Genomic DNA, 27,113 nt, shown 5'->3' on the forward strand with positions numbered 1-27,113 from the left:
GATGTTTTCTCAAATAATAAGTATAAGCTATTAAAACAAATGAAATCCAAATGCTTGTTAATTATAGTGTAACTGAAAGGTGATGTGGGAGATTTGCATATTCTGTGGTATCCCTAAATCATACATCCAAGAGTCCGTTTGGTATTTTTCATATTTAGCTTATATAGTATCCGTTTATCATCCTTTCCTTGACTGCCCAACTCCCTATAACACAGACCTGTCGACTCTTCAGCCATTTCTATTATTTATTCTGATTCTGTGCTTTGTATGTATTTGTCTATATATGCACTACCTATACAATGGCAGATACCAGAAATGGACTTCATTTTGCATTTCTGTTTTTAGGACAAGGCCTGGAGACTGTCTGTAGTGAAGACATCAGTAGACATTCTTAAAATACTTTGCAACATTCAGAAAGGTAGTTTTCATTTCTATTCCCTCACCTTGGTTTAGTTCTAAAATTGATCCTTTTCAGGAGCAGGTATCAGTGACATCTGCCATACTGATGCACAGGCTCCGATTGTATCTTTTTGTTTGTTTGGCTCTGTACGTTTTCATTTGTTTGTTTGTAGTATTTATTTATTTGACTGTGCCAGCTCTTTTTGCAGCATGTGGGATCTAGTTTCCTGACTAGGAACTGAACCCGAGCTCCCTGCATTGGGAGTGTGGAATCTTAGCCACTGGACCACCCATGAAATCCCCTGATTGTCTTGTTTGAGCCCACACATTTTTCTTCAGGAAAAGCCTTCCTTGCCTTATTGTTTCAATTAGCAGTGTAAGAGCAGAAGCATCTAAGAGTAGCTCATCATTTGTATATATACTTCAGTGATTGTTTAATGCTGGTGCCTTGCACTGTTTACTTACATTGCTCACTTATCATTTGGTTATGCTTGGGGGAAAAACTATTTAACCTTGAACTTAAAACAATTAGCAAGGGACTTCCCCAGCAATCCAGTGGTTAAGACTCCACCTTCTGTGCAGAGAGGGCTCGAGTTTGATCCCCGGTCAGGGAATTGAGGTCCCATTTGCCTTGAGGTGTGGCCAAAATTTTTGAAAAAATAAATGTACTATTTCCAACAAGAAAAATTATAACAAACAAATAATTACCAAAGTAACTCTCTTGTGGAAAAAACAATCTGGAATTTATTTCAGAAAAATTGCCATTTCTCATGTAAGCAAAAAACTTTTCTACTTTCAAAGAGAATAATTAGATTTCTTTTTTTTTTTAATTGGAGGATAATTGCTTTACAGTGTTGTATGGTTTCTGCCATACATCACCATGAATCAGCCATAGGTTTATTTATGTCCCCTCCCTCTTGAACCTCCCTCCCTAGATTTCTTTTTGTGCTTACTTAAATTGTCTTCTATCAGAATCTGAAAAGAACTACTGAAGATTTAAGAAAACCAAAGTGAATTAAAATTTTAGCTTTTAAAAATTCTGATAATATTAGAATTTGGATGTCTTCTATAACTTTTTTTTTATATATAACTTTTAAAAATTGAATTACAGACAATCTGCAGAAGAAGGATGAATGGGAAGAAACCTTGAAACAATTTAAAACTGTTGCTAGCTTACAGGTAAGTTAAGCCATGTTGAACATTCAGTTCAGTTCAGTCGCTCAGTTGTGTCCGACTCTTTGCGACCCCATGAACCGCAGCACGCCAGGCCTCCCTGTCCATCACCAACTCCCGGAGTCCACCCAAACCCATGTCCATTGAGTCGGTGATGCCATCCAACTATCTCATCCTCTGTCGTCCCCTTCTCCTCCCGCCCTCAATCTTTCCCAGCATCAGGGTCTTTTCCAGTGAGTCAGTTATTCACATCAGGTGGCCAAAGTATTGGAGTCTCAGCTTCAAAATCAGTCCTTCCAATGAACACCCAGGACTGATCTCCTTTAGGATGGACTGATTGGATCTCCCTGCAGGTCAAGGGACTCTCAAGAGTCTTCTCCAACACCACAGTTCAAAAGCATCAATTCTTCAGTGCTCAGCTTTCTTTATAGTCCAACTCTCACATCCATACGTGACCACTGGAAAAACCATACCCTTGACTAGATGGACCTTTGTTGACAAAGTAATGTCTCTGCTTTTTAATATGCTGTCTAGGTTGGTCATAACTTTCCTTCCAAGAAGTAAGCGTCTTTTAATTTCATGGCTGTAGTCATCATCTGCAGTGATTTTGGATTATTACCTGACTAATCAGTGGATTTGACATAAATGATCAGTTCCTCTTTAAGATTTTCTGCACTAGCCTTCAGGAACTTTAGATATACTGGTTTGCCTTCTCTTTTTAAAAAAAGTAATTTTATTTATTCATTTACTTATGGCTATGCTGATTCCTTGCTGTGCAAGGTTTTTCTCTACTCTCCAGTTGCAGTACTCAGGCTTCTCATTGTGGTGGCTTCTCTTGTTGGCGGTGCATAAGCTTCAGTAGTTGTGGTGCAAAGGTTCAATAGTTGTGGTTCCAGGACTATAAACCAGGGATTGAACCTGTGTCTCCTGCATTGGGCAGGTAGATTCTTTACCACTGTCTCTTTTTGGAAGCAGCTTTAATGCAATGTAATTCACATACCATACATCTCATCCACTTGAAGTGTGTGTATAATTCAGTAACTTTCAGTGTACTGCATTACTGATTGTTTAAATCATGGTAAAGTACATACAGTGTAAAATTGGCCATTTTAACCATTTTTCCATAAACAGGTCAATGGTGTTGACTCCATTCACAATGTTGTACAACCATTGCTGGTGTCTGCTTTTTATCACCTCAAGCAGAAAGTTTGCATCTGTTCAGCAATATATCTCCCCATTCCTCTCTTCCCACAGCACCCGGTAACCTCTAATCAACTTTTTATCTCTGTGAATTTGCCTATTCTATAAATTTCATATAAGTGGAATCATACAGTATTTGTCCTTTTGTGTCTGACATTTTTTGCTTAGTATAATGTTTTCATGGTTCATTCATGTTGTAGGATGTATAGAACTTCCTTCCTTCCTCTGAATAATATTACACTGTACAGCTCTATCACATTTTTGTTTATTTCTTGATGGACACTCAGTTTGTTTTCACATTGGGGCTGTTGTGAATAATGTTGCATTGCACATGGATGTACAAGTATCCGTTAAGTTCCTGCTCTCAGTTCCTTTGGGTATATACCCAGGAGAGGAATTGCTGAGTCATATGGCAATTCTATGTTGTTTTTTAACTTTTTAAGAAACATTCTCTCTTTTTTGAACTAGTCATTTGTTCCATGTAAGGTTCTAACTGTTGATTCTTGACCTGAATACCCGCCTATAAGCGAAGAGGAACTAAAGAAGGTGAAAGAGGCGAGTGAAAAAGCTGGCTTAAAATTCAGCGTTAAAAAAACTAAGATCATGGCATCCGGTCCCATCACTTCATGGCAGATAGAAGGGAAAAAAGCAGGAGCAGTGACAGATTTTCTTTTCTTAGGCTCCAAAATCACTGTGGATGGTGACTGTGGCCATGAAATTAGAAGACAGTTGCTCCTTGGAAACCTAGGCAGCATATGAAAAAGCAGAGACATCACTTTTCTGACAAAGGTCTGTATGGTCAAAGCTATGGTTTTTCCAGTAGTCATGTAGAGATGTGAGAGCTGGACCATAAAGAAGGCTGACTGACAAAGAATTGATGCTTTCAAATTGTGATGCTAGAGAAGACTCTTGAAAGTCTCTTGGACTGCAAGAAGATCAGACCAGTCAATCCAAAAGAAAATTAACCCTGAATATTAAATGGAAGGACTGATGCTGAAGCTGAAGCTCCATTACTTTGGCCACCTGATACGAAGAGCTGACTCATTGGAAAAGACCCTGATGCTGGGAAAAATTGAAGGCAAAAGGAGAAGAGGGCAGAGGATGAGATAACATCACTGACTTAATGGACATGAATTTGAGTAAACTCCAGGAGACAGTGGAGGACAGAGAGGCCTGGCGTGTTGCAGTCCATGGGGTTGCAAAGAGTTGGACACAACTTAGTGACTAAATAACAACTCTCTTTTTAAATTATATTCTATCAATCATTTATGCCTTTTTAAAAAACCATTTTGATTTAAGGTATCTGTATAGATTATTTAATTCCAATGACCCTGAATGATGGCTAACAGTAGCCATCACTTACTCAGTTCTTACCATGTACTAGACCTCATTCCAGGGGCTTCTCATGTGCTATCTAATTGTCACAGTAGCTCGCCACAGAGGTTACTATTACCATTCTCCTTTATAGAGGAGGAAACTGAGAAACCACAGCGTCTCAAAATATTGTGAAAGACAGCAAATTGTATGTAGAAACCGGACCAAAAGATGACTATCTACTTTATAATGTCTTTACTTTTTTTATATATAGTTTCATTCTAGGCAATTTGCTTTTTCTTGAAAATTAATTTCTGTTCACTTTGAACGGATTAATTGTCCTCAGATGTGAAATTTGAAATTAACTTTATTTTGGCTCCAGGTACTTCCTAATGTGAAAAGACTTGGTAAATAGAAGGGCTATCAGGGCTCACCGATAAGTAGGAAATGGAGTACATACAATGATCTCTTTGTGAAAACTTGAAGTAAACACGCTGGCAAATTTAACTCTCAACTGTTTTATCTCAAAGTGTGGGAAGAAGAAATAATTTATCACAATTTATTGTACCACAGTTTGTCAAAGAATAGCCCATGGAATCCCAAGGGTCTCTAAGACCCTCTCAGGGAGTCCACGAGATTAAAACTATATTTATAGCAAAAATAAGAAGTGATTTGTTCTTTTCATCCATGTTCTCTCATGAGAGTAGTGGAGTCTTCAGAGGCTTCATGCTGTGATAATATCATCACTCTAAAGGCTGATAGAATGTGCATTTTTATATGCTCATGTATTTTAAATTTTTTGTTTAATTTCTAATACAGTAAATATTGATAGATATCATTAAAATTTGGGGGAGGGCCCTCAATAATTTTTAAAATTATTTTGTTTTTTGGTTATGCTGGGTCTTCATTGCTGTGCAGACTTTTCTCTAGTTTCAGAGAGCAGGGGGTACGCTCCAGTTGCGGTGCTCAGGCTTTTCATGGTGGTGGCTTCTAAATTGTCGGGCTCTTAGGCACGCAGACATCAGTAGTTGCAGCTCTCGGACCTAGTTGCTCCTCAGCCTGTGGGATCTTCCCGAACCAGGGATCAAACCTGTCTCCTGTACTGGCAGGCAAATTCTTTACCACTGAGCCACCAGGGAAGCCCCCCTCATAAATTTTTAAGAGTGCTGCACCCCTAAAGTTTGAGACCTTCCATTTTAAACAGTAGATGTCTTCATGTAAAGCACCCAGGAGTCAGCATAAGTTAACTTCTCCATATTCTTCTTAAATTTGAAAATTGCAGATCTTTTAAAGCAACAGTTTTGATCTAAACAAAGTCGTGTTAGTTATGCTACTATTTGTGGAACATTGCTTGTGCCATGTGCAGTGGGGAGGGGCCAGGGATGCTGCTAAACAACTTCTTGTACCCAGACAGCCTCTGCAGGAAACAATTATCTGGCAGATAGAGAAACCCTGCTCTAAAGTGTGGTGTCAAAGAAAAAAGGTCCCCCTCACTGCCACTGCCTCTTGGTGCCCTTCCTTAGGCTTCAGAAGGACTTTTTTATTGGGTCGGAAAAATAAATCCTAGTTCTGGAGTTAGAAGCCAACCAGGAGTTATTATGGAAAAGAGCAAAGCTGGCTTTTTTAAGCCACCAGGGTGGAATTGCACAAACCTAATACTTAACCCCTTTCTCCTTCTGTTCAGGGTTAGGTTTAGAATTACTGAGAATTACAGTAGGTTTAGAATTACAACAGAATTACTGAGCCAAATACACTCAGCAGCGCTGAAGTTAGGAAAACCCTGGGTTAAAGTGATATTTTCCCCTGTTCTAACCTTTACATAAGTTACTTTTGAAATATAGAGACTTAAATTCTTAATTTACAAGGGAGAAAGAGAGGTTCTTGACACACCAGTGATGTTCAACCATGGATGAACTGAACAGACTTGGGGCTTTGTCTCGCTTGCCTTGCTGCAGGAGAACTTTGAGGTCTTTCTTTCATTTGAAGATTACAGCAATAGTTCCCTGGTAGCAGAGCTCCGGGAGCAGCACATTAAAGCTCACCAAGTCGCACAGGCTAAACACAAACCCCGGAGGCCAGCAGAGCCCTGGGCTGCTGAGGAGCAGAGGCTGAGCACCGAGTCCAAGCTGCACCGACAGGCGCTGACCCTGCAGGTGTCCAGGCAAGAGCTGGAAACTGAGCTGACCTTGAGGGCCTTGAGCGATGGGAACGTGGAAGCTGCGTTGAGAAAATGCAGGTGAGTTCTTAGTGCCCAGATCACACAGCTCATCAGAAAGGAACACCGACTTCATTTATTTCTTTGGTGATAAGGATAGGGCTGGTGGTAAGTCAGAAAGAGAAAAACAAATACCATATATTAACATATATGTGAAATCTGAAAAAATTGGTATAGATGATCTTATTTACAGAGCAAAACTAGAGACACAGACGTAGAGAACAAACATGGACACCAAGGGGATTGGGGGGGTGAATTGGGAGATTGACATGACACATATATACTATTGATGCTATGTATGAAATAGATAGCTAATGGGAACCTACTGTATAGCACAGGGAACTCTGCTCTGTGGTGACCTAAACGGGAGGGAAATCCAAAAAAGAAAAAAGCGGATATATATATACGTATAGTTGATTCACTTTGCTGCACAACAGAAACTAATACAACATTGTAAAGCAACTATAATTTAATCAGCATTTTTTTTAAAGCTATATGCCTTATTTTCAATAAGCAATAAAAAATTTAAAAAGATAGGTAGGGCTGGTGACCCTTTCACTTCCACAGAAATGATTCTTGATTTCTCACCCTGAGAGCCTGTCTTGGTCACCTGGGTCAGAAAGAAGGGGCGTAGAAGTCTAGTAACTGACCCCCCCAAGTATCTGAATGGTTCAGATAACTGAACCATTGAGGGTACATCATCTTGCACTGCAACAGTACCCCAAGCAAGTTTTCACTGTATACTGAGAAAACATTTAAACACATTGTACATGTTGTTAGTGATTATATATTAGTCTAAGTAAGGCAAACCATCTGCTTTCCATGTGAGCATTCTGACTTCTGACACTTGCTTTCTTCCAAAGGGACTTGTTTAAATATCACTGCAACACCAACACTGGGCAGTTCCTGTTCCTGGTGTGTCAGAAGCTGTGTTACATGTTGGCCAGTGGTGTTCCAGTGACAGTACCTGTGGGTCTAAATCTTCCCTCCGAGATACACGACCTTGCGTGCCAGGCTGCCACCATCTGCAGTCCAGGTGACAAGATTTATAATCGACATAGTTTTATGTTCTCTGCTTCATTCCATTTTTGTCTAGGTAATGCTATCCCCTGATAGTTGGACATGTGGAGGTATGGAGAGATCGTTACCCCCTTTCACAAAGGGACACTTATAATTGAATCTCTGTGGGGATTACTATTTTAAAATATTTCCAAAGTTAGCAATGTCATTTTTTTTTTTTTTAGTATTTATTTATCTGTTTGGCTGTGCCAGGTCTTAGTTGTAACATGTGGGGTCTTTAGTTGCAGCGTGTGAGATCTAGTTCTCTGACCAGGGATCGAACCCAGGCCTCCTGAACTGGGAGTGCAGAGGCTTAGCCTCTGGACCACCAGGGAAGTCCCAACAATGTCATTTCTGACTGTTGACAATACTCACTTTCAGGAGTGGGTGAAATTCCTTGCCTCCCCATATCTGATCTTACTTTCCAGTCAAGCTTAAGAAAAATATTGACCTGTATTATTTAGGGTAGTCAAAACTATGTGAAAACCTTTCTCTCTACTTTGTGGCCTGTCTTAGAATTTTGAATGGTAATTATTAAAAAGATTTTTTGTTGTTGTTGTTATTCTAAACACATGAAATAATAATTTAATGATTTTTCTCCACTTTCAGATTTTTTGCTGGATGCCTTAGAACTCTGTAAATATACTTTGATGGCAGTAGAGCTTTCCAGACAGTGCCAAATGGATGATTGTGGAATTCTCATGAAAGTAAATTGCTTTGAATTTCTTTTCCGTAAACAAAACCCCAGCCCCATCCATTATACACCACTCTTAAATTATTTGCATAGTTTATAAAAATACTGAATCTACCTCTTATATTTTCTTACTCTACATCAGAGAACTACTTAAGAACACGAGACCACTTCTCTTTTCTAGTCACATTATATTGGCTTTAATTTGCACTCTTTTGAAACAGGGGGCCTCAAACAAGGCATCTCTGGACATTGTCCAGAGTAACAGTTTAATTTTTTTTTTTTTGGCCTCACAGTTTGTGGGATCGTCCCTGACCAGGAATGGTACCCGGACCCCCACAGTGGAATGCACCAAATCCTGACTACTGGACTGCCAGGAAATTCCCTGAGCAACAATTTAACTTAAAGCAGCATTATTTTAAGCCCTGGACCAGAAGAAACAGACTTTATAGTCTGGCTAAAATTACATTTGGCTCTAATAGATCTGATTCTGGATTCTACTCAGTGAAGAGGGTATCTGTGTCTCACAGTGTCCTTATCTATGTGTTTTCTGTACACTTTGATGTCTAGACTTCTTTCGGAACTCATAAAGATCCATATGAGGAGTGGTCTTACTGTGACTTCTTCAGTGAAGATGGAATAGTTCTCGAGTCACAGATGGTGCTCCCTGTCATCTATGAATTGATTTCGTCACTTGTACCTCTGACTGGTAAATCTCATCTGTGCAATATTTTTTTCCTGTGTATTTCTGGGTTTGGAACTGGAGCTACACACAGTAACATGGATGAATCAATTGTAGGCATGAGTACATGTGTGCCAAGTTGCTTCAGTCATATCCAACTCTATGTGACCCTATGGACAATAGCCGGCCAGGCTCCTCTGTCCATGGGATTCTCCAGGCAGGAATGTTGGAGTGGGTTACCATGCCCTTCTCCATATTGTAGGCATAATGCTGAACAAATGAAGCAAGGAATAAAAATACATGTTGTATGATTTCATTTATGTAAAGAACAAGCTATAAGGAAGCCATGCTATTGGAAATGAGGATGGTGGTTACTCTTGGCGGCTGACCAGAAGGAGACAAGGGGGCGGCTTCTGGGAGCTCTTGGTGTTCTGTTTCTTGGTCTGGATGTATGCTTTTCTGTGTATTTTTCTGTATGTGTACTTGCGTTTTTTAAGTAGCAGATTGCTTTAAAAGGTTATTTGGTAAGACACAATATTAAAGTATCCTTGGGACTAGGTGTTCTATAAAAGAGTTATTATTGAATTTATTCTCTTTTGTAGAAAGCAAGAGATATCCCTTGGATTCTACAAGTTTACCATACCGCTTCACCAGTGAAGGTATTTGGCACCAGACACATATAACCACTGTGTTTCAGTTTTGTAAATATGCCAGTACAGAAAGTTCTTGAAATCCTGAATGTGAACCTGATACAACGTCCTTAGTGTAGTTTCTTAGTTACTACTGTTACATTGTTACTCTTCCAAACAGTCAGGAGAGTGGATCATTTGGCTTATCTAGTGTTAACTTTTATGACTCTATTCTACATTTTGGTCTTCCAAGTGGAGAAGTGGTTTTCTTCAGCTCATGACTTAAAGCATCGCAGAATAAGCAAGTCAAAACGAAAGTACCTCCATACCCACATACTTAGCTATTTTCCGGTTTCAATCAGGCCTCTTGTTAACTCTCATTTACTAACTTTGAGAAACAATTCTATGACTATTATGTGCATTGAAGAAGTAGACCGTCCCTGAAAACAGTTTGCAAATATGGTCTTTGTTTGTTTAAAAAAAAACAATCTAAGGATTAAGATACTTTTATTCAAGTAAAATTTTCTATCATTTCACAGGAGACAGCCTGATGTTACCTGTTATCAATTCCATCTCTGCCTTGCTTCAGAACCTTCAGGAATCTAGCCAGTGGGAACTGGCCCTAAAATTTGTGGTTGGTTCCTTTGGTACCTGCCTTCAGCACTCTGTGTCAAGCTTCATGAATGCCAGTTTGAGCGAAAAGGTATTATTTCGAGAAGAAATACTTTCAGTTTGCAAGAATATAGATACAAAAGCACTGTTAAAGAAATTGGGGGCCCACGTTTTCCCATGTGGCTTTGTAGTAAGGAAATGGATTATTTGCCAGGTTTAGGAAACATCTGTTGAACATCTACAAAAATGTATGCTTGCATTTTATTGGAAATTGTCCATCTGCTCTTTGTTTTTACTGTGGCCCAAACCATTATAATTATTACTTGACAGCATTATGAAAAGACTCTAGAAGACAAGCTATCTATTGATAACTTGTTCATGAAGCTGGTCTCAGAAGGAATTGCATTCATTTCTACTACTCTATTGATATTTACTAAATGCCAGTTTGTTTTTTTTTAAACAACTTTATTGAAGTACAGCTTTGAAAATTAAAATGCATGTATTTTAAGTATGTCAACCAATGTATTTTCACCTTGTCACCAGCACTATAATCAAGGTACAGAGTATTTTAAAAGGTTCTATTTTTGTCCTTTCCCAGTTAATTCTTACCCTTCACGTCCCAGCTTTCTGTCATTATAGATTAAATGACAGTGCTATTTGCATATGATGGTGAATTTTCAAAGTTCCTTAATATTTAAGAACAGTTTTCAAAGCATTGCATAGAAATGGACCTGAAGATTCTTTTCTTTTTTTTAAAAGTTGTTTGAAGAGGCCACAGTAGTTAAATCCAGGCACATTGTTATGGAATTGAAAGAGAAAGCTGTTAAGTTTATCCGGGGAAATGCCACCACACTCTTGTACAAAGTGAGTATTTGTTTGTGCTAAGTTCCTCTCCCTCCCCACTGCCCCCACCCTGGCTGCTTCCGAAGGTAAGGGTGCTGTGTCACATAGAACTTGTTAGAGTTGCTTTCCTTAAATTTGTAATAGTGATAAAAGACATGAAATCTAAGCAGCAAGTCGGAACTGTTTTACTATAAATAACTTTTTGTGCAACGCTTGTTCTTTCATAGAGTCTAAAACTAAATTGAGTGGCATATCCCCCTCTAGAGACCGAGTTCTGTTTTAATTGTGAGGAACTTACTTCTCCAGGTGCTTTCTCCCTACAGGTATTTAATTGTCGCCTGGTGGATCTCGACTTGGCACTGGGGTACTGCACTCTCTTACCGCAAAAAGAAGTCTTTGAGAATCTCTGGAAGCTCACAGATAAAGCATGGCAGAATTACGACAAAATATTGGTATGACCTAAGGAGGCACACCTTCGGTTCCTGAAGAATTAAAGATTTAGTGAAAGAAATAAAACTGGCCTTGCCAGCAGATTTTCAAGATTTAGCAGAAGCAGCATCAAGCTAACTCACGTGGTTTCTACCAGCTTTTCCTTAACTAGTGACACACCAGGGATTGCATATGCAGGTCCTAAGCATCGCTCAACCCAAGGAATTGTATATTTTTATTTCTTAAATCTGTATGCAGCCACAGACCCTCACTGCCTATACTTATTCTAGGGTATTTGAAACCTTAGATTCGCCGGCCAGTTCTTTTTCACAGGACATGTTTAATGGATGTGAAACTTGTCTTCAATGTTTGTTTGAAAATTTTCCCTTTGTGGGGATTTTACTTGTAGGATAGCTCAAATTGGGCCTTTTCTTATGAAAGAAATCCAGACTAAATTTATGGCATCACACTAAAAGCCAAATTACCAAAGTAATTATTACCTAAGTGTAAGTAATGATGGTTTACAAAGCAACATGTAACATTCCAAGTGTTACCATAAAGAAAGACTGAAGATTATGGTTTTTATTGTTGAGTTTTGCGTAAAAAGTATTAAAACATTCTCTGTTTACAACCGAGTTTTAACCCTATTTTAACTTTTTAGGCACTATCTCTGGTGGGCTCTCAGTTGGCCAGTCTCTGTCAGGAAATAGAAATGAAGTTTAAGTTCTGTGAACTCAGTACTGATGCCCGGTGGGGTATTCGTCTTAGTAAACTTGGTGTGAGTATTCTTTAAGTGCTGTGAAGTTTCATCCATTCTGATAATTACCCAGTTTAAAAATGTAAAACAAAGGACTCAATATCCTTTCCTTTTGGAGAGGTCGTGCATGCTCGTGCTCAGCGACTTCAGTCTTGTCCAGCTCTTTCGCAGCCCCACGGACTGCAGCCCACCAGACTCCTCTGTCCATGGGATTTTCCCAGCAAGAACACTGGAGTGGGTTGCCACGCCCTCCTCCAGGGGATCTTTACCACCCAGGGATTGAGCCCATGTCTCCTGCTTTGCAGGCAGATTCTTTACCATTTGAGCCCCCAGGGAAGCCCTTTGGAGAGGTTATATGTAAATATAAACTGTGGCACATAAGTTTTAGGTATATGAAGTACCCACATTTTCAATCTCAAAGAAATAAGGACCTTTTGCCTCATTTTCGTTTTGCTCTATTTTTAAGTAAATTAGAAGCTTGATATTTCATCTACTAAGCCTTCTCATTAGGAATGTATCTAGTATTAATTGACATTTAAAGCTATTCCAGGCCTGCCCTTGAACCTCATACTTTTTTGTGTGCTATTTGGTTAAAGATAATATATGTAAATGTAAGTACAGGTATACCAACCTTCAGCAACTCTTCCCAGGGAGAAGTAAGTGGCCCTTATTTTTCAATTTGCAAAAACAAACAAAGTCCTGTTTTCTTTACTCTGAATGTAAAGCATTTTATTTTATTTGAAAATGGTTGGCTTATCAGGAATGGAACCACTGTAGAATATATTTTGAATATGTATTTTGAAGCCTCATTCCTATTCCAGAATGGGACTGTTTGCTGCTAACTGCCATACTGTAGTGATGAAGCTCCAGGGGTTAGTATGACTGAGAGATTTTGGACCTGAAATTTTAGAGTGATGCTCAACTTGAGTTAAATGATAAAAGTTGAAGGAGCTATAGAAAAATGTTTCTCTATAAAAGTGGACAGTGAAAGGACACGACATGATGGTACCCTTATTCTGAATGTTTCAGTTTAGCAGGTTTTTTCTTTTGCTCTTTTTATTTCTAGATTTCTTTCCAGCCAGTTTTCAGGCAACATTTTCTCACCAAGAAAGACCTCATCAAAGCTCTCGTGAAGAATATAGATATGGACACAAGCGTCATTCTGGAATATTGCAGGTAATTCTTTAAATCTCAATGGTATTTTTGCTGTTAGGTAACAAACTGGTAATCCTAATGAGAGAACACAGTGATTAACAATGATTACACATGACCCTTGAACTCGGATGTTTTCTTTTGCTCAACCCCATACTGAGTAAATCCAAACCAGATTAAATTCTTATATCACCTTTTAAATTCACTGTTTAGTGTTTTCCCAGCTTGCCTCATGATAAGCAACACCTAGGGCCCTTGGTTAAAAATACAGATTCCTGGGTCCCTCTGTTGATACTGATTTGGCGGATCTGGGCTGAGGCCCAGGAATCTGGTCTTAATAGGTGCTCCAGAATCCAGACCATTCACATGATCAGAGAAGCTTGAGATGTTCTTCCAAGCAAGTAAACTTCTGTATCAGATCAACCTAGGGGCACAAAGCAATCTTAAAATAAAACTGGTGGAAAGTGTGATTTAGGGAGAATTTTTTTTTAAATAACTTAAAAAATTTAAGACTAAATGTTAGTTATAGTATAGCTTAGTGTAATGAGAGCAATCAAACAATTTGTAATTTACATCTGAGTTGTATCTGTCTGATAAATTTAGGTATTAAATCTGCTGGCCCATTATTAGTTTCAAAGTGGTTTTCCACACATCATCTCATTTCATTTTTACTGTATATTATCACCAATTTATGAATGAGTGAACATATCCCTAATCAGGTGCCCTGCTCAAGGTCAGACAATAAATGATCACTTCTAAAATACCCCGGATGCCGTAACCCTCACCCAATTCGTGACAGATGAGTGGAATCTTGAGTTCTTGATAATGAGACTGCTGAGTGCCCTTCCTCATCAGACAGGGATCTAGTTCTTTGTCCTTGTGGATGGTGGGGAGTATTGCCCCTGACTGTCACCATCCTGGACAGGAACTAGAGGCTACTCATAGCTCTAAGGAGCTCTGATTTACCTGTACTCCGATGTAACAAAACTCGGCCATTCTTCAGTTTGGACTACTGCAAAGCCAGAATGGGGTACACACACTCCCTCTTCTGTTTTAGTTTAAACTGGTAGATTTTTGCCTGTTTTCTGGTATTGACCTCTTTTGTGAAATTTAAATAGCTCTAATTTTGTCAGGCTCATTTCACGATCTTTATGCTCACATGGCGTTGGTGATTTTTCTTGGGTTGACAGTGACTCTTTTGCCTCAGGCAGTCCCACTGAATAAATTTAGATGACCTTTAGAATTTCAGAGAATGACTTTAAAATTGTCGTATGTAAACCTGAGTTTTCTGTGAGAAGCTCTGTCTAGAAAGGCATGCATTCTGGGAGATTCATGTGTAACTGAATACTCATTTCAGCACGTTTCAGCTGGATGCTGATGCGGCCCTTCAGCTGTTCATTGAAACACTCCTGCACAACACGAATGCCAGCCAGAGCCAGGGAGACGTGAGCACAGGATCCACAAAGCAGCAACGTTCCAAACTCCTGGCCAAAGCCCTCGAAATGGTTCCTTTACTGACGAGCACAAAAGATTTGGTCATCAGTCTTAGTGGAATACTGCATAAGGTAGATGAATGGTGAAATGGACGCATCAGGTCATTTCACACATCCCTCCTACCCGTAACTAATCAGATATATATGGTAACAAATTGGAAAAGTAAGTCCTATATTTTTTTGTAAAGTATTTTCAGAAAATTTTAGATTTCTGTATTCTTATTATAGTTTAATATAGAACTTTTCCTGTCTTTTTTTCCCCCAAAATAAAAATAGCCCTTTTTTCCCCAGACTTTTAAAAATAGCACACATTCTTTGAAAAAGAACAAACTACAGAGAAGGGTATAAATCAAAAAGTAACTTTCCCTATAATCCCACTCCTATAGATAAAAAGTTAATAGTTCGGTAGATATCTTAGATCTTAGGCGAAATATACTATCCTTTTACTCTCTTTTTTTCATTTAATGTATTTTACATGTCAATAAATAGACCATCTCTCTCATTTTTGGCAGATATGTATTTAGTATTCCACTATGTGGATGAAGCATCCTGTGTTTAACCAGGCTTTTATGCATGGACTTTTACATTGTTTTGCAAATTTCAATTACTCTAAATTGTTACAAGGAATATCTTCATACACACGTATTTGTGCTCTTGTCTGTTTTTTTGGGTTTTTTTTTAGGAGATCTTCTGAGAATTGGAACTTTGGGGTTAAGGGATAGTTTGATGGGGGAATGGAGGTGGATGGATGGGGAAATAAAATTATATGACTACAAGAAATACTTCAGCTAAAGTTTTGTCTGTAATTCAGCCAAAAATAATATAGACTAGCTCAAAATTTCTAGGTACTATAGAAATCATCTTCTCACTTTGTTCAGTGTTATTGTTCATGTGAATTTAGTTGGCATTTAAATTGTTTTTTTTTAAGTAATGGTATGTGGGCAGAAACGGAACAAAAGAAATATTTCTTTTCTTTTTATAAGCATATATAGATACCACCCAGCTAGTTTTTGTAGCTTGTATGTGATTATAGCTGGAATGAAATCCTTTGAAAAGATTTTACTTGGAGGCCCACACTTTTAATTATGTCATTTCCAAGAAAAGGTCAGTTTTATCCTGTTCTAATTTTCTCATCATAAAAGACAGAAATAGAATTTTAGTTTAAAAATCTTATAAAATTGTAAAATTTTGATATGTTTATTTTTCTAGGTATTTAGTCCCTTAAGAACATTTTTCTTTATTCAGTCAACTTTGCCTCATACAGGTTTTTTTAAAAAAGAGCTTTCAAAATGTTTTAAAGCACATGTGTTTATTCTAAGAGTTGATTTTAGAGATGAGAAAATGTTAGTTCATTTTTTAAAAGAATAATCTAATTTAATATGGTAATGCACTGAGGTGTTATATTTGTAATCTGTGCCGATGAACATAACTGGCAACATCAACCAGCCTGGCAACATCTTCAGTTTCGATATATTTTTGTTTTTATGCAGTTGGATCCCTATGACTATGAGATGATTGAAGTCGTCCTGAAAGTCATAGAAAGAGCTGATGAGAAGATAACCAACATTAATATTAATCAGGTATAACAAATATATCATAGATTTTAAAATTATGTTTTTAATTTGGATCATTTTTTAAAATTACTGTTCTTTGGTATCTTTCTGAACTGTTCTCTGAGCTCCCTTGAAACTGTACATTTTTTTTTACTCTATTTCCTTTTCTTTAAAGGGATACAGAGTAAAAAGAGCTTTTCATTCTCCATGTTTTATTATATTTTATTTTATTGTTTGGCCACGCCTCGTGGCATGTAGGATCTTAGTTCCCCAACCAGGGATCGACTCTGCACCCCTTGCACTGGAAGTACAGAGTCTTAACCACCAGAGAAGTACCCTCTCCATGTTTTATCTTAATCCAGTTTTTGCTCTACTGCGGCAATTTAAAACTCACCAAAAGTACAAAGCCACTAAAAGACTGATTTAGAAGAATTAAGGCAAAAATATTTGTCATCTGGCAAAAAAATCCCAAAGCATGTAAGACCCAGAATCAAATTTAGCTTTCTATATTTGGTAGGTCCTGGACTCAATTCTATTTGAGTACTTCCAGTAACTTACTGGGCTTCCTCCCTGGTGACTCAGATGGTACAGAATCTGTCTGCAATGCAGGAGACCCAGGTTCAGTCCCTGAGTTGGGAAGATTCCCTGGAGAAGGGAATGGCTGCCCTCTCCAGTATTCTTGCCTGGAGAGTCCCATGGCAGAGGAGCCCGAGAACTACAGTTCATGGGGTCTCAAGGAGTGGGACACGACTGAGCAACTAACACTTTTTTTAGTAACTTCCTATTCTTTTACAAATTTTGGTCATAGGAGCTTATATAGTTTCTTAAATTAGCTTTGAAAAATCAAAAGAAAATGGGTTGATTTAAAAAGTAGTACAAGCCCCAAGGATTTCCCAGGCATTCCAGTGGTTAGGATGCAGCACTTTCACTGCCAGGGTTCAATTCCTGGTTGGGGAGTTAAGATCCTGCAAGCCTTTAGGTACGGCCAAAGAAAAATGTTATACAAGCCTCAAAAATATGAGATATAAACTTAAAAGAGAATGCGTGTGTGCACAGTCACTCAGCCGTGTCCAACTTTTTGTGACCCCGTGTAGTGTAACCCACCAGGCTCCTCTGTCCTTGGGATTTTTCAGGCAAGAATACTAGAGTGGTTTACCATTTCCTTCTCCAGCAGATTTTCCTGACCCAGGGATCAAACTTGTGTCTCCTGCATTATCAAGCATATTCCTTATCACTGAGCCACCTGGGAAGCTATGGAAGCCCTAAGAGAGGACATAGAGGATTCATTTTAGATCTACTGCCTATGTACTTAAAGTGAAATCAAGTATTTTTAAGATACATCTAAAACTATTTGAAGAGAGTATAGAGAACTTCGAACTCTAGAGTATAAGACATCCCACCAGCAACAGCGTTGCAGTGGTTTAATTTCCAGTGAAATTAGTGTAATTTCTTTTTTATTTATTTATTTATTTTATTTATTTTTTTTTTTTGTAATTTCTTTAATAATCACAAAAGTTACGGTTTAGAAGAATACTATAATAGTTTTAAGGGTAAAAACTACAAAAGGTTTTGATCATCTTTATGAGGAGAGACTGTCCCAGGAATGGAATGCTGTGATGGTATAGAATTAGACATAAAACGATTAGTTTAATCTCACAGGAAAAAACCTTTTTATTTTAATACAGGCGCTAAGTCTTCTGAAACACTTGAAGTCATACAGAAGAATTTCTCCCCCAGTGGACCTAGAACATCAGTATATGTTGGAGCACGTCATAACTTTGCCATCAGCTGCCCAAACCAGACTACCTTTTCACCTAATATTCTTTAGCACAGCACAGAGCTTCTGGAAAATTATCTGTATGTTCATTAACCTCTTTTGAAATATCCTGAATAGCCAAAACCTTTTCCGTAGGTAAATCATACTATCTTTGTTTCCTTTCCAGCTACAGAACTCAGTGAAGAATCCTTCCCAACCTTGCTCTTAGTTTCTAAATTAATGAAGGTAATGGGTTAAAACTCGTGAAAGTCGTGTCTTTGTTCTGTAATTCTTTCAGCCCCTCTGCAGAAAAATATATGTAAAGCCCATAAAGGTGAGCATATAAGTCAGTCATATAACTTTTCCCTTCTTTGAAGTTCTCTTTGGACACTCTGTATGTGTCTACAGCCAAACACGTTTTTGAAAAAAAGCTGAAGCCCAAGCTCCTGCAGTTAACACAGGGTAAATCCTCAACACTGATTAACAAGGAGATAACCAAGATCACTCAAACCATCGAATCCTACCTGTTGTCCATAGTTAACCCAGAGTGGGCTGTAGCCATCGCCATCAGTCTTGCCCAGGATGTCCCAGAAGGTATGGATTCTTCCTTTAATTGAGCTTAAAATGGTTAGCTCTGTTGTTTTTGTAACTTGTTAAAAAGAAAAAAAAAGATGCTCCTTTCATTTCCTTCCGTTTCTTTTAAGGAGAAGAAGTATGATAGCTTAGAAATGTATGGGATTCCACTGGCAGTCCAGTGGTTAAGACTCCATGCTTCCAGTGCAGCGGGAGGAATTCGGTCCCTGGTCAGGGAGTTAAGATCCCACATGTTGCGTGGCATGGCTAAAAAATTTTTTTTATAAAAGTAAAGAAATATATTTGTCCCCCTGTCCTCACTTGTAGCACGGTCATATGTTAAAGAGGCACCAGTGAGGGGACTTCCCTGGTGGTCCAGTGGCTAGGACTGTGCTCCCAGTGGCAGAGGGTCTGTGTTCAATCCCTGGTCAAGGAACTAAGAGCCAACATGCTGCAACTAAGAGTTCAAACGCCACAACTAAAGATTCTGCCTGCCACAACTAAGACTTGGAGCAGCTAAATAAACACATTAAAAGAAAGAGGCACCAGTGGACTAAGCAAGATGCAGTGTTGCTTGCTTGGGGCTCAATGCCAGAGGCACTGCCCAACTTGAGTATAAACTAATATCCTCTCATGTCCAATCATGCGTACTTTCTGTAACGAAACCTTAGACACTGTCACATGGTCAAACAGGTGCAGAAACACTTATTGCCATATTTTCAGTTGTAACAAAAGTCAAAAATAAGTAATTTTTCTAAATGCTCATTTGTCAAAACTGGTTAAAAAAAATAAAGAGTATTCATAGAATAGAGTACTGTGTAGCTGATTTGGAAAGATATCCGAGATTTATATTAAGTGAGAACAGCAGATTATGCTCCATATATGATCTTATCCCATTAGGGGTAAAGCACTTGTACACACACGTGCACACTTGCACGCAGCTTTGTCTCCTTCTGTCTTGTTTAAATTGTTTTTTACCAAGAGTATGCCTTTCTGTCGTTTTAAAACTGGCTAATTTGACCAAAATGCATTGTGTTGAAAGGATTACGATTTTAAGTCTTTTCTTTATCTCTTTAGGTTCCTTCAAGATGTCCAGTTTGAAATTCTGCCTATATTTAGCCGAGAGGTGGCTTGAGAATATCCCATCTCAGGTGTGTCTGAATTGTAAGATGGAAGGCTCCTCTTTCTTTCTTTCTAAAATTGAAGTATAGCTGATTTGCAATATTAGTTTCAGGTGTACAACATACTGATTCAAAATTTTCATAGGTTATGCTCCGTTTATAGTTACTATAAAATATTGGGCTATATTCCCTGTGCTGCACAGTATATTCTTGGAGCTTATTTACTTTATTCATAGTAGTTCATGCCTCTTATTCTTGTACCCCTCCCAGCTTTCCTCTCCCTACTGGGAAACACTAGTTTGTTTTCTCTATCTGTGAGTCTATTTCTGTTTTGCATATATACTCATTTGTATTTTTTAGATTCCACAGATCAGTGATGATATCATATAAAATTTGTCTTTCTCTGTCTGACTTGTTTCACTAAGCGTAATACCCTACAGGTCTGTCCATGTTGTTGCAAATGGCAAAACTTCATTCTTTCATATGGCTGAGTAGTATTCCTTTATATATATATGCACACACACACATCTCACACTATATCTTCTATAGCCATTTATCTCTCAGTGGACACTTAGGTTGCTTCTATATCTTTGCTATTATAAATAATGCTGTTATGAGCATTAGGGTGCAGGCTCTGCTTTTTTTTTTTAAGGTTCACATTTCTATTCTTTTTTAAAACTTATTTTTAATTGGATGATACTTGCTTTACAACATTGTGTTGGTTTCTGCTGTACCACAGTGAGGATCAGCCATAAGTATACTTATAACCCCTCCTTGAACCTCCCTCCCCTGCCCTCATCTCACCTCTCTGGGTTGTCAGAGTCTACTTTCTTTTTAATTTAAGTTGTGCACTCTAGCATCCCTTTTCAGCCCACCCTGGTGATAGATGTTTTCAAGGGTTGGAGACCTAAACTGGAGAAAGAAGATGAGGCTTGGTATAGATACTAAGGTTGTAACTAAGGCAGGAAGGGACCTTGATTGATAAAGATGAATTTTTAGTCTCACTGAAGATTTAGAAAACAAGTTTCTCTTTGCTTGGAATTTTTTAAAAGGATGAGACACGTGAAAAAGCTGAAGCTCTGTTAAAGAAGCTTCATGTTCAGTACCGGCGATCAGGCACGGAAGCTGTGCTCATAGCTCACAAGCTGAACACTGCAGAGTATTTAAGAGTGATCGGAAAACCAGTACATCTCATTGTCAGTCTGTACGAACATCCCAGCATAAATCAAAGAATTCAGAATTCATCTGGGAAAGATTATCCTGGTGAGGGCAAAACTCTTTGTATCTTTCCATCCAAGGAGAATTACCCTTTTGATTCTCTGGTATCTTGCATTGAAAACTTGGGGTTCTCTTTTTAATTCTTTATCTTGAATATCTTAGATATTCACACAGCTGCTAAAGAAATAGCTGACGTCAATGAAATTAATTTGGAAAAAGTCTGGGACATGTTGTTGGAAAAATGGCTGTGCCCATCTGCCAAACCTGGTGAAGTAAGTGCTTGCTTTGATGGTGTCTGTTATTGAGTATGAGCCAGTGGCGTCTTCTCAAAGAAGAGGGTAATTATTTGTCTCGCCATGATATGACTTCTCATTAGAAGCACAGAATCTGAGAAGAAGGAACATTTGAGCATTTTAATACCTTCTGTTATCTGATGAGTTTTAATGAAGCTGTTTACTTTTTCTTTTCCTTTAAATATTATTTTGCAGCTAGTCTGTCTTTTCTTTTTTCACTTGCCAGTATTTTTTAATTGAAGTATAGTTGATACATTCTTCCTTTTAATTGATGATTTCAAATGAACTGTTACATAATAGAAGTGGCCTATGCTTAGACTTTAGGCTCATATGATTATTTTCTATTTTGAAATAATTTTAAAGATACAGAAAAGTTGCAAGAATAGCACAAAATAATTAGCTGTGTATCATCCATCCAGATCTGTCAGTTTTTAAACATTTTGCCACATCTACTTTGTCCTTCTCCCTATAATATGTTTACCCATAACATTTTTCCAAACCCTTTGAGAGTAAATTCCATGTGTCATGCCCCTTTGCCCCTTAATAATTAGGTGTGTAATTCAAACAACAAAGAGTTTTCTCTTATTGAACCATAGTATAATTATAAAAATCAGACACAATTTTGATACAGTATTGATAAAATACATATATGTATATGTTTGTATACTTGAATTTATGGTCCATGTTAACAGTTTAACCAGTTGTGCCAATGATGTTCTTTATAGTAATTTTCTCCTCTGAGACCAGGATCTAATCCAGGATTATGTGTTGTATTTGTCATGTCTGTAATTTCTTTCACTCTAGAAGAGTTCCTTAACTTTTCTGTCTTTCATGACACTGACATTTTTGAACAGTTCAGGCTCGTTATTTTGTCAGCTGCCCCTCCCCTTGGGCTTTTCTGTGTCCTCATGATAAGACTGGAGTTTTGCATTTTGGGCAGTGTGTTACCTGGGTGATAGGGTGTCCTTCCCAGGGTATGAGGCTTAGAGGCACATGATGCCTCTTTGCCCAAATAGAGGATGTGAATTTAGATAACTTGGTTACACTGTTGTCTATTTCTCTCAGACACAGTTACTATATTTCCTTTTGTAATTACTAAGAGAGGTGTTTTGAGACAGTGTAATATCCTGCTCTTCCTCCAAATTCCTCCCTGCACCACCCCTAGCCCTGTTCAGTTCAGTTCAGTCACTCAGTCATGTCCGACTCTTTGTGACCTCATGCATCGCAGCACACCAGGCTTCCCTGTCCATCGCCAGTTCCCGGAGTCTACCCAGACTCATGTCCATTGAGTCGGTGATGCCATCCAGCCATCTCATCCTCTGTCGTCCCCTTCTCCTCCTGTCCCCAATCCTTCCCAGCATCAGGATCTTTTCCAATGAGTCAACTCTTCGCATGAGGTGGCCAAAGTATTGGAGTTTCAGCTTCAACATCAGTCCTTCCAGTGAACACCCAGGACTGATCTCCTTTAGGATGGACTGGTTGGATCTCCTTGCAGTCCAAGGGACTCTCAAGAGTCTTCTCCAACACCACAGTTCAAAAGCACCCATAGCCCTGACTTAGTCTCTATTGATGATTCTTACTTGACTCTCTTTTATCTGTGCTGAGACTTTGTCTTTTTTGGAGGGTGCAGACTCGTTGGTTTGCAAAATGTCTCATTCTGGATTTATATTTCTGACGTTTCTCATGATTAGATACAAGTTATGGATTTTTAGCAACAATATTCTATAGGTGATATGGTCTCTTCAGTGTATCACCTAAGGAGAAACATAATGTCAGTTTTTTAGAAATAACATTAACATCTAAATTTGTGATGGGATTCAGCAATACAAATGCAAAATTTTCTGCACCGTTTCTTCTGAGTTTTCAGGCAGAACTTAATTAAGGAGATACGTAATTCTTCTGTTCACCAGGCAGGTATCCTTGGAAAAAAATATATTTGTAAACAAATAGTATAACTGATGTGACATTAGCTTTTCAACTCATGGTTTTTATATCACTTGTAATTCAATTTAACAGGTATTTTTTAAGTGTTTACCAAGAGCAAGGACCATGTATCAGTGGAAACAAAAGAGTTAGAAGCATATCTAGGCCACATAGAATCTATGGTTGACACTCAAAACCCCATGTTTTAACTTATGCATAAATCTGGAACACTAAACTGAAATCCCTGTGAGACTAGAAACTGTTTATACACCTAATGCATTTCTGTGTAAGTCCCCATAAATATATACTGAATTAATGGACAACTCATATAATTCAGAGTCCTTTCCTTTTAAAAATTACCAATAAATGTAAACTCCAGAAGGACAGGAATATTTGTTTTGTTCACTCAGGGAACCCATGTGCCCAGAATTATGCCTGGTGCATGGTAAGCACTCAGTATGTATTTGCTGACCAAATGAATTTGAGTAAACCCATTTTTAAAGCAAGAATCTTCTCATAAAGTGATGAATTACACTAATTTCTTATCTGTAAATGTAATTGTTTTATAAATCTTTTTTTTGTCCTTTGTTGTCATCAAACATGGAGGTGCTGGGAGTTGAACCCCAGGCCTTGTGCCCGCTAAGCATGTACTCTGCCACCGCACCACACCCCCTCCTGTAAATATAATTTTGCATGTTGAACTTTTTCATTTAATAGACTTTAATAAGCTTATGTAGTCAATTTTCTTCTGTTTTTAACTTGTTTATCCACTTTTTCAAAGACACCATCAGAATTGTTTGAACTTCAAGAAGATGAAACACTACGAAGGTACTCTTCCTTTACTAACATTTTTCTACACCCTGTTGCCCAATAGGAATCTTACCAATGATTTTAAAACCAATGGTTTTGAAAAAGGCTTTTGTAGTGTAACTTGGATCAGAACCTCTGAGAAGAATCAGTTCATTGACACATGACTATGAGTGTGTTTAAATATCTCCAGTCAAATAAATAAGAAACAACCAAGATCCAGAGTTTCTGAATCCTCTGTGAGTTCGTACATTTAGCAGAGAGTGTACCACAAGAAAGGAAAACTCTTCTGTAGCCAGGACTCTGACCCCAGACTTGTACGTGTTCTCCGTCCCTGTCGAGCTAGGCTGGTTCAGATATGGGCCACCAGGATTCCTTTTTCACTTCTAACCTAAGACTGAGACCCAGAAAGGCACATTGGTGTCACGTACCATAAGTCTGATTAGTAATGGCTTGCTCTCTTGAGCAGACTCTTATCAGTGCTCAAATCAGAAAACATGGTAATCCATTAATGATGCTTGGCTTAGGTATAGGAGAGGGAGTGGTGGCATGCATGCCAGCTTCTTGCCATTTAGGTGTATGCCAAAAGTGTCAATAGGTTAGGTTACTCATGAAGCTCCACACCCTGCATCAGCCCTGGAGATCTGATAGTGAGTGAGGGTATAGGAAGATAAACCCCAGAAAAGAATTTCTCCTGGTCTGGGCAGAACTGGTCTAGTACCCCCTCCAGGCATTCCTTCCCTCTGGGCACTCCCTCATCCTTGCTTAGTCCTTCAAGAGCAAGAACACCTTTGTCTGAGCAAGAGGAAGCTCCTGGAGCATCTGACTGAAGCAGCCAACACAGAAAGGCTTAGGGGGAATAGTTCATAGAGAAAATTCCCAAGATGGAAATCCCAGAGAGTAATTCATGGCAATTTCATAACTTCCTGTCTTTTCCCACTGGGACTCGCTATCCCTTCTTCCTCCAATTTGCCTGATCCATCTTGCCCTTCTCTTGGGGGCCCTAGGGAAGGCGGGCAGTCTGCCCTGAGTCTGGAGGTTAAAACGTGCCACTAACAAGGTCCTGTAAACTAAAACAGAAGTTTCCATGTATAGTAGTGTTCAGTGTACTTTGCAGCTATGGTTTGTATTAATTTCTTAACCAGAGCGATTTAAACTATCAGAGGTTGCTTAGCCATTTCCTAGATGAGAAGAGTGAGGCCTATCTTTTGTGTCTTTATTATCTTCTTTAGCTGTGAAGGAACCCAAGAACAGATTAAGCATCCTTTAAAGGGGAAAGTAAACAGTGGCCTTGACCCATAGCCCTTCAGGCCTTTGTTTGGGCTGTCTGATGCTGTTTTTTTATGGATAATAAAGCAAGTCTCTTGTTTTGCTAATCAGTCACTAAATTAAAATCTAAATGTAATAAAAAAAAAAATATTTTTTCAGAGTCCTGTATCTCCTGCTGTCTCGTCCAATTGATTATAGTTCAAGAATGCTGTTCATCTTTGCAACATCAGCCACAACTGTAAGCTCTAAAAACTTGGTCAAAACTCATCTTTGTATCTCAGCTTAACATTTTTTTCCCCACGTATTTACTATTGACAGATGACTAAGATAATGCTGTCTCTGTACTTAACTCGAACTGTGTCTTACTCTGTAGATGAGGTTTGTAGTATCTGCTGAGCTCCATTTAGTGCTGGCTGCAGAAACATCCTGTTTTGCAAACTGAGTGGTGCAACTGTTGACAGTTCCCACGGGTTATCCACGTTCACTGTCATAACACCCTGGGTCCAGTGTTAGTCACTCAGTAGTGTCTGATTCTTTGCGATTCCATGGACTGCAGCCTGCCAGACTCCTCTGTCCATGAGATTTCCCAAGGAAGAATACTGGAGTGGGTTGCCATTTCCTTCTCCAGGGGATCTTCCCGACCCAGGGATTGAACCCGGGTCTCCCGCATTGCAGGCAGACTCTTTACTGTCTGAACCATCAGGGAACCCCCCAGTCACATTCCTAATACCAGGGACCCCCAACCAGCAGGCCTGAGAGAAGTCTCCACCCTGGTCTCCAGGCCCTGCCTGACCTGTTGCACCCCCTCCCCACTAAACTCTTAACTAGTCAGAACTTCCCCTCATCCCTAAAAGCATGTGACTGACCTTCAGGCTTGTCCGTATAGAAATGCTCTCTGGGGAACTTTCCCGGCAGACCAGAGGTTAGGGGCTCCGCGCTCTCAGTGCCGAAAGCTCACATTTGCTCTCAGGTCAGGGAGCTGAGATCCCACAAGCCACAGGACGTGGTCAAAAAAAAGTGCTCTCTGAGGCAGTTGGAGCTGAGGGAAAAGAAAGATGTAGGTCAAAGGATGGAAGGAAGAAAGAGGGAAAGGCTAAGATGCTTATTGTTTGTCCTTGATGACAAGCAGCAGGAAGGAAATCCCTCTTTCTCTTGCATCTTAGTTTATCTGATAGTTACCCTGGCAGTAAGTAAAAATGATGTTCCTTGAAAAGTACCAGGTTCAGCTCCCCGCTCAGTCATATAAGTGCTTTTCCCTGAGAAAATGATCGTACTGTGTTGTGTTTATGTGTACTTCCTGTTGTGTCACGTAGACATTAATGAGTACATCTTGATTAATTAATAACGTGTATGCAAACGTGAACTCAGTTATATATTCAGGAGTTGAGGTTTAATAAAATTAATTTTTACTGCTTCATCAAGAATCCTCTTAAGTGGACATCTCTCTTGTTTTAAATACTGAAAATGTGAAGAATGCAGTGGCTGTCACAGCAGTTGGGTGTTCCTACCATTCACCCACCAGTGCTTTTGCACCATGAGTGCAAATATTGGGTTGGTCAAAAAGTTTGTTCGAGTTTTCCCATAAGATGTTAAATAACGTCTTATGGAAAAACCTAACCTGAACGTTTTGGCCAACCAGTATTAACAAATTGTAAATGGTAGAGTCCATCATGGTATTATTATGAAAGTGGTTCTCACCCTGTTTTTCTGAAAGACTGTGAGGAACCCTTCAGCCCCCAGGCAGGGTCCCATGGAACACAATTTGAGAACCACTGAACCCCCTTCCCCAAGGGCAAACATAGACTTTAATCTTTCTTTTTTTTTCTAATTTGGCTATGCACATGGCTTGAGGGATCTTAGCTCCCCCACAAGGAATTGAACCTGAGCCTTAGGCAGTAAAAGTGCAGAGTTCTAACCACTAGACTGCCAGAGAATCCCCGGCTTTAATCTTT

The 27,113-nt window shown here is 38.9% G+C and overlaps 1 protein-coding gene across 10 annotated transcripts in view; it reads left to right on the forward strand.

Moving 5' to 3' along the window:
- KNTC1 (kinetochore associated 1) overlaps nt 1-27,113 on the forward strand; it is an 84,288-nt gene that overhangs the window by 48,241 nt on the left and 8,934 nt on the right. For 6 of the 10 annotated variants that reach the window (XM_081540171.1, XM_081540170.1, XM_081540174.1 and 3 more), the window contains 22 exons: nt 346-418; nt 1,511-1,578; nt 6,042-6,322; nt 7,165-7,337; nt 7,970-8,067; nt 8,622-8,760; nt 9,336-9,392; nt 9,902-10,065; nt 10,734-10,838; nt 11,141-11,269; nt 11,908-12,024; nt 13,070-13,179; nt 14,513-14,720; nt 16,139-16,228; nt 17,887-18,058; nt 18,145-18,203; nt 18,335-18,551; nt 19,608-19,681; nt 20,704-20,914; nt 21,032-21,141; nt 23,867-23,913; nt 25,321-25,399. In XM_081540171.1, coding sequence (XP_081396297.1) covers nt 346-418; nt 1,511-1,578; nt 6,042-6,322; nt 7,165-7,337; nt 7,970-8,067; nt 8,622-8,760; nt 9,336-9,392; nt 9,902-10,065; nt 10,734-10,838; nt 11,141-11,269; nt 11,908-12,024; nt 13,070-13,179; nt 14,513-14,720; nt 16,139-16,228; nt 17,887-18,058; nt 18,145-18,203; nt 18,335-18,551; nt 19,608-19,681; nt 20,704-20,914; nt 21,032-21,141; nt 23,867-23,913; nt 25,321-25,399 — 2,781 coding nt within the window. The remainder of the gene's footprint in view (nt 1-345; nt 419-1,510; nt 1,579-6,041; nt 6,323-7,164; nt 7,338-7,969; nt 8,068-8,621; nt 8,761-9,335; nt 9,393-9,901; nt 10,066-10,733; nt 10,839-11,140; nt 11,270-11,907; nt 12,025-13,069; nt 13,180-14,512; nt 14,721-16,138; nt 16,229-17,886; nt 18,059-18,144; nt 18,204-18,334; nt 18,552-19,607; nt 19,682-20,703; nt 20,915-21,031; nt 21,142-23,866; nt 23,914-25,320; nt 25,400-27,113) is intronic. The other 4 variants (XM_081540179.1, XM_081540176.1, XM_081540178.1 and 1 more) reach the window with 1 other exon arrangement.

The sequence above is a fragment of the Giraffa tippelskirchi genome, chromosome 11, assembly GCF_054371585.1.
Source record: "Giraffa tippelskirchi isolate mGirTip1 chromosome 11, T2T-mGirTip1v1.2.pri, whole genome shotgun sequence".
Taxonomy (NCBI): Eukaryota; Metazoa; Chordata; class Mammalia; order Artiodactyla; family Giraffidae; genus Giraffa; species Giraffa tippelskirchi.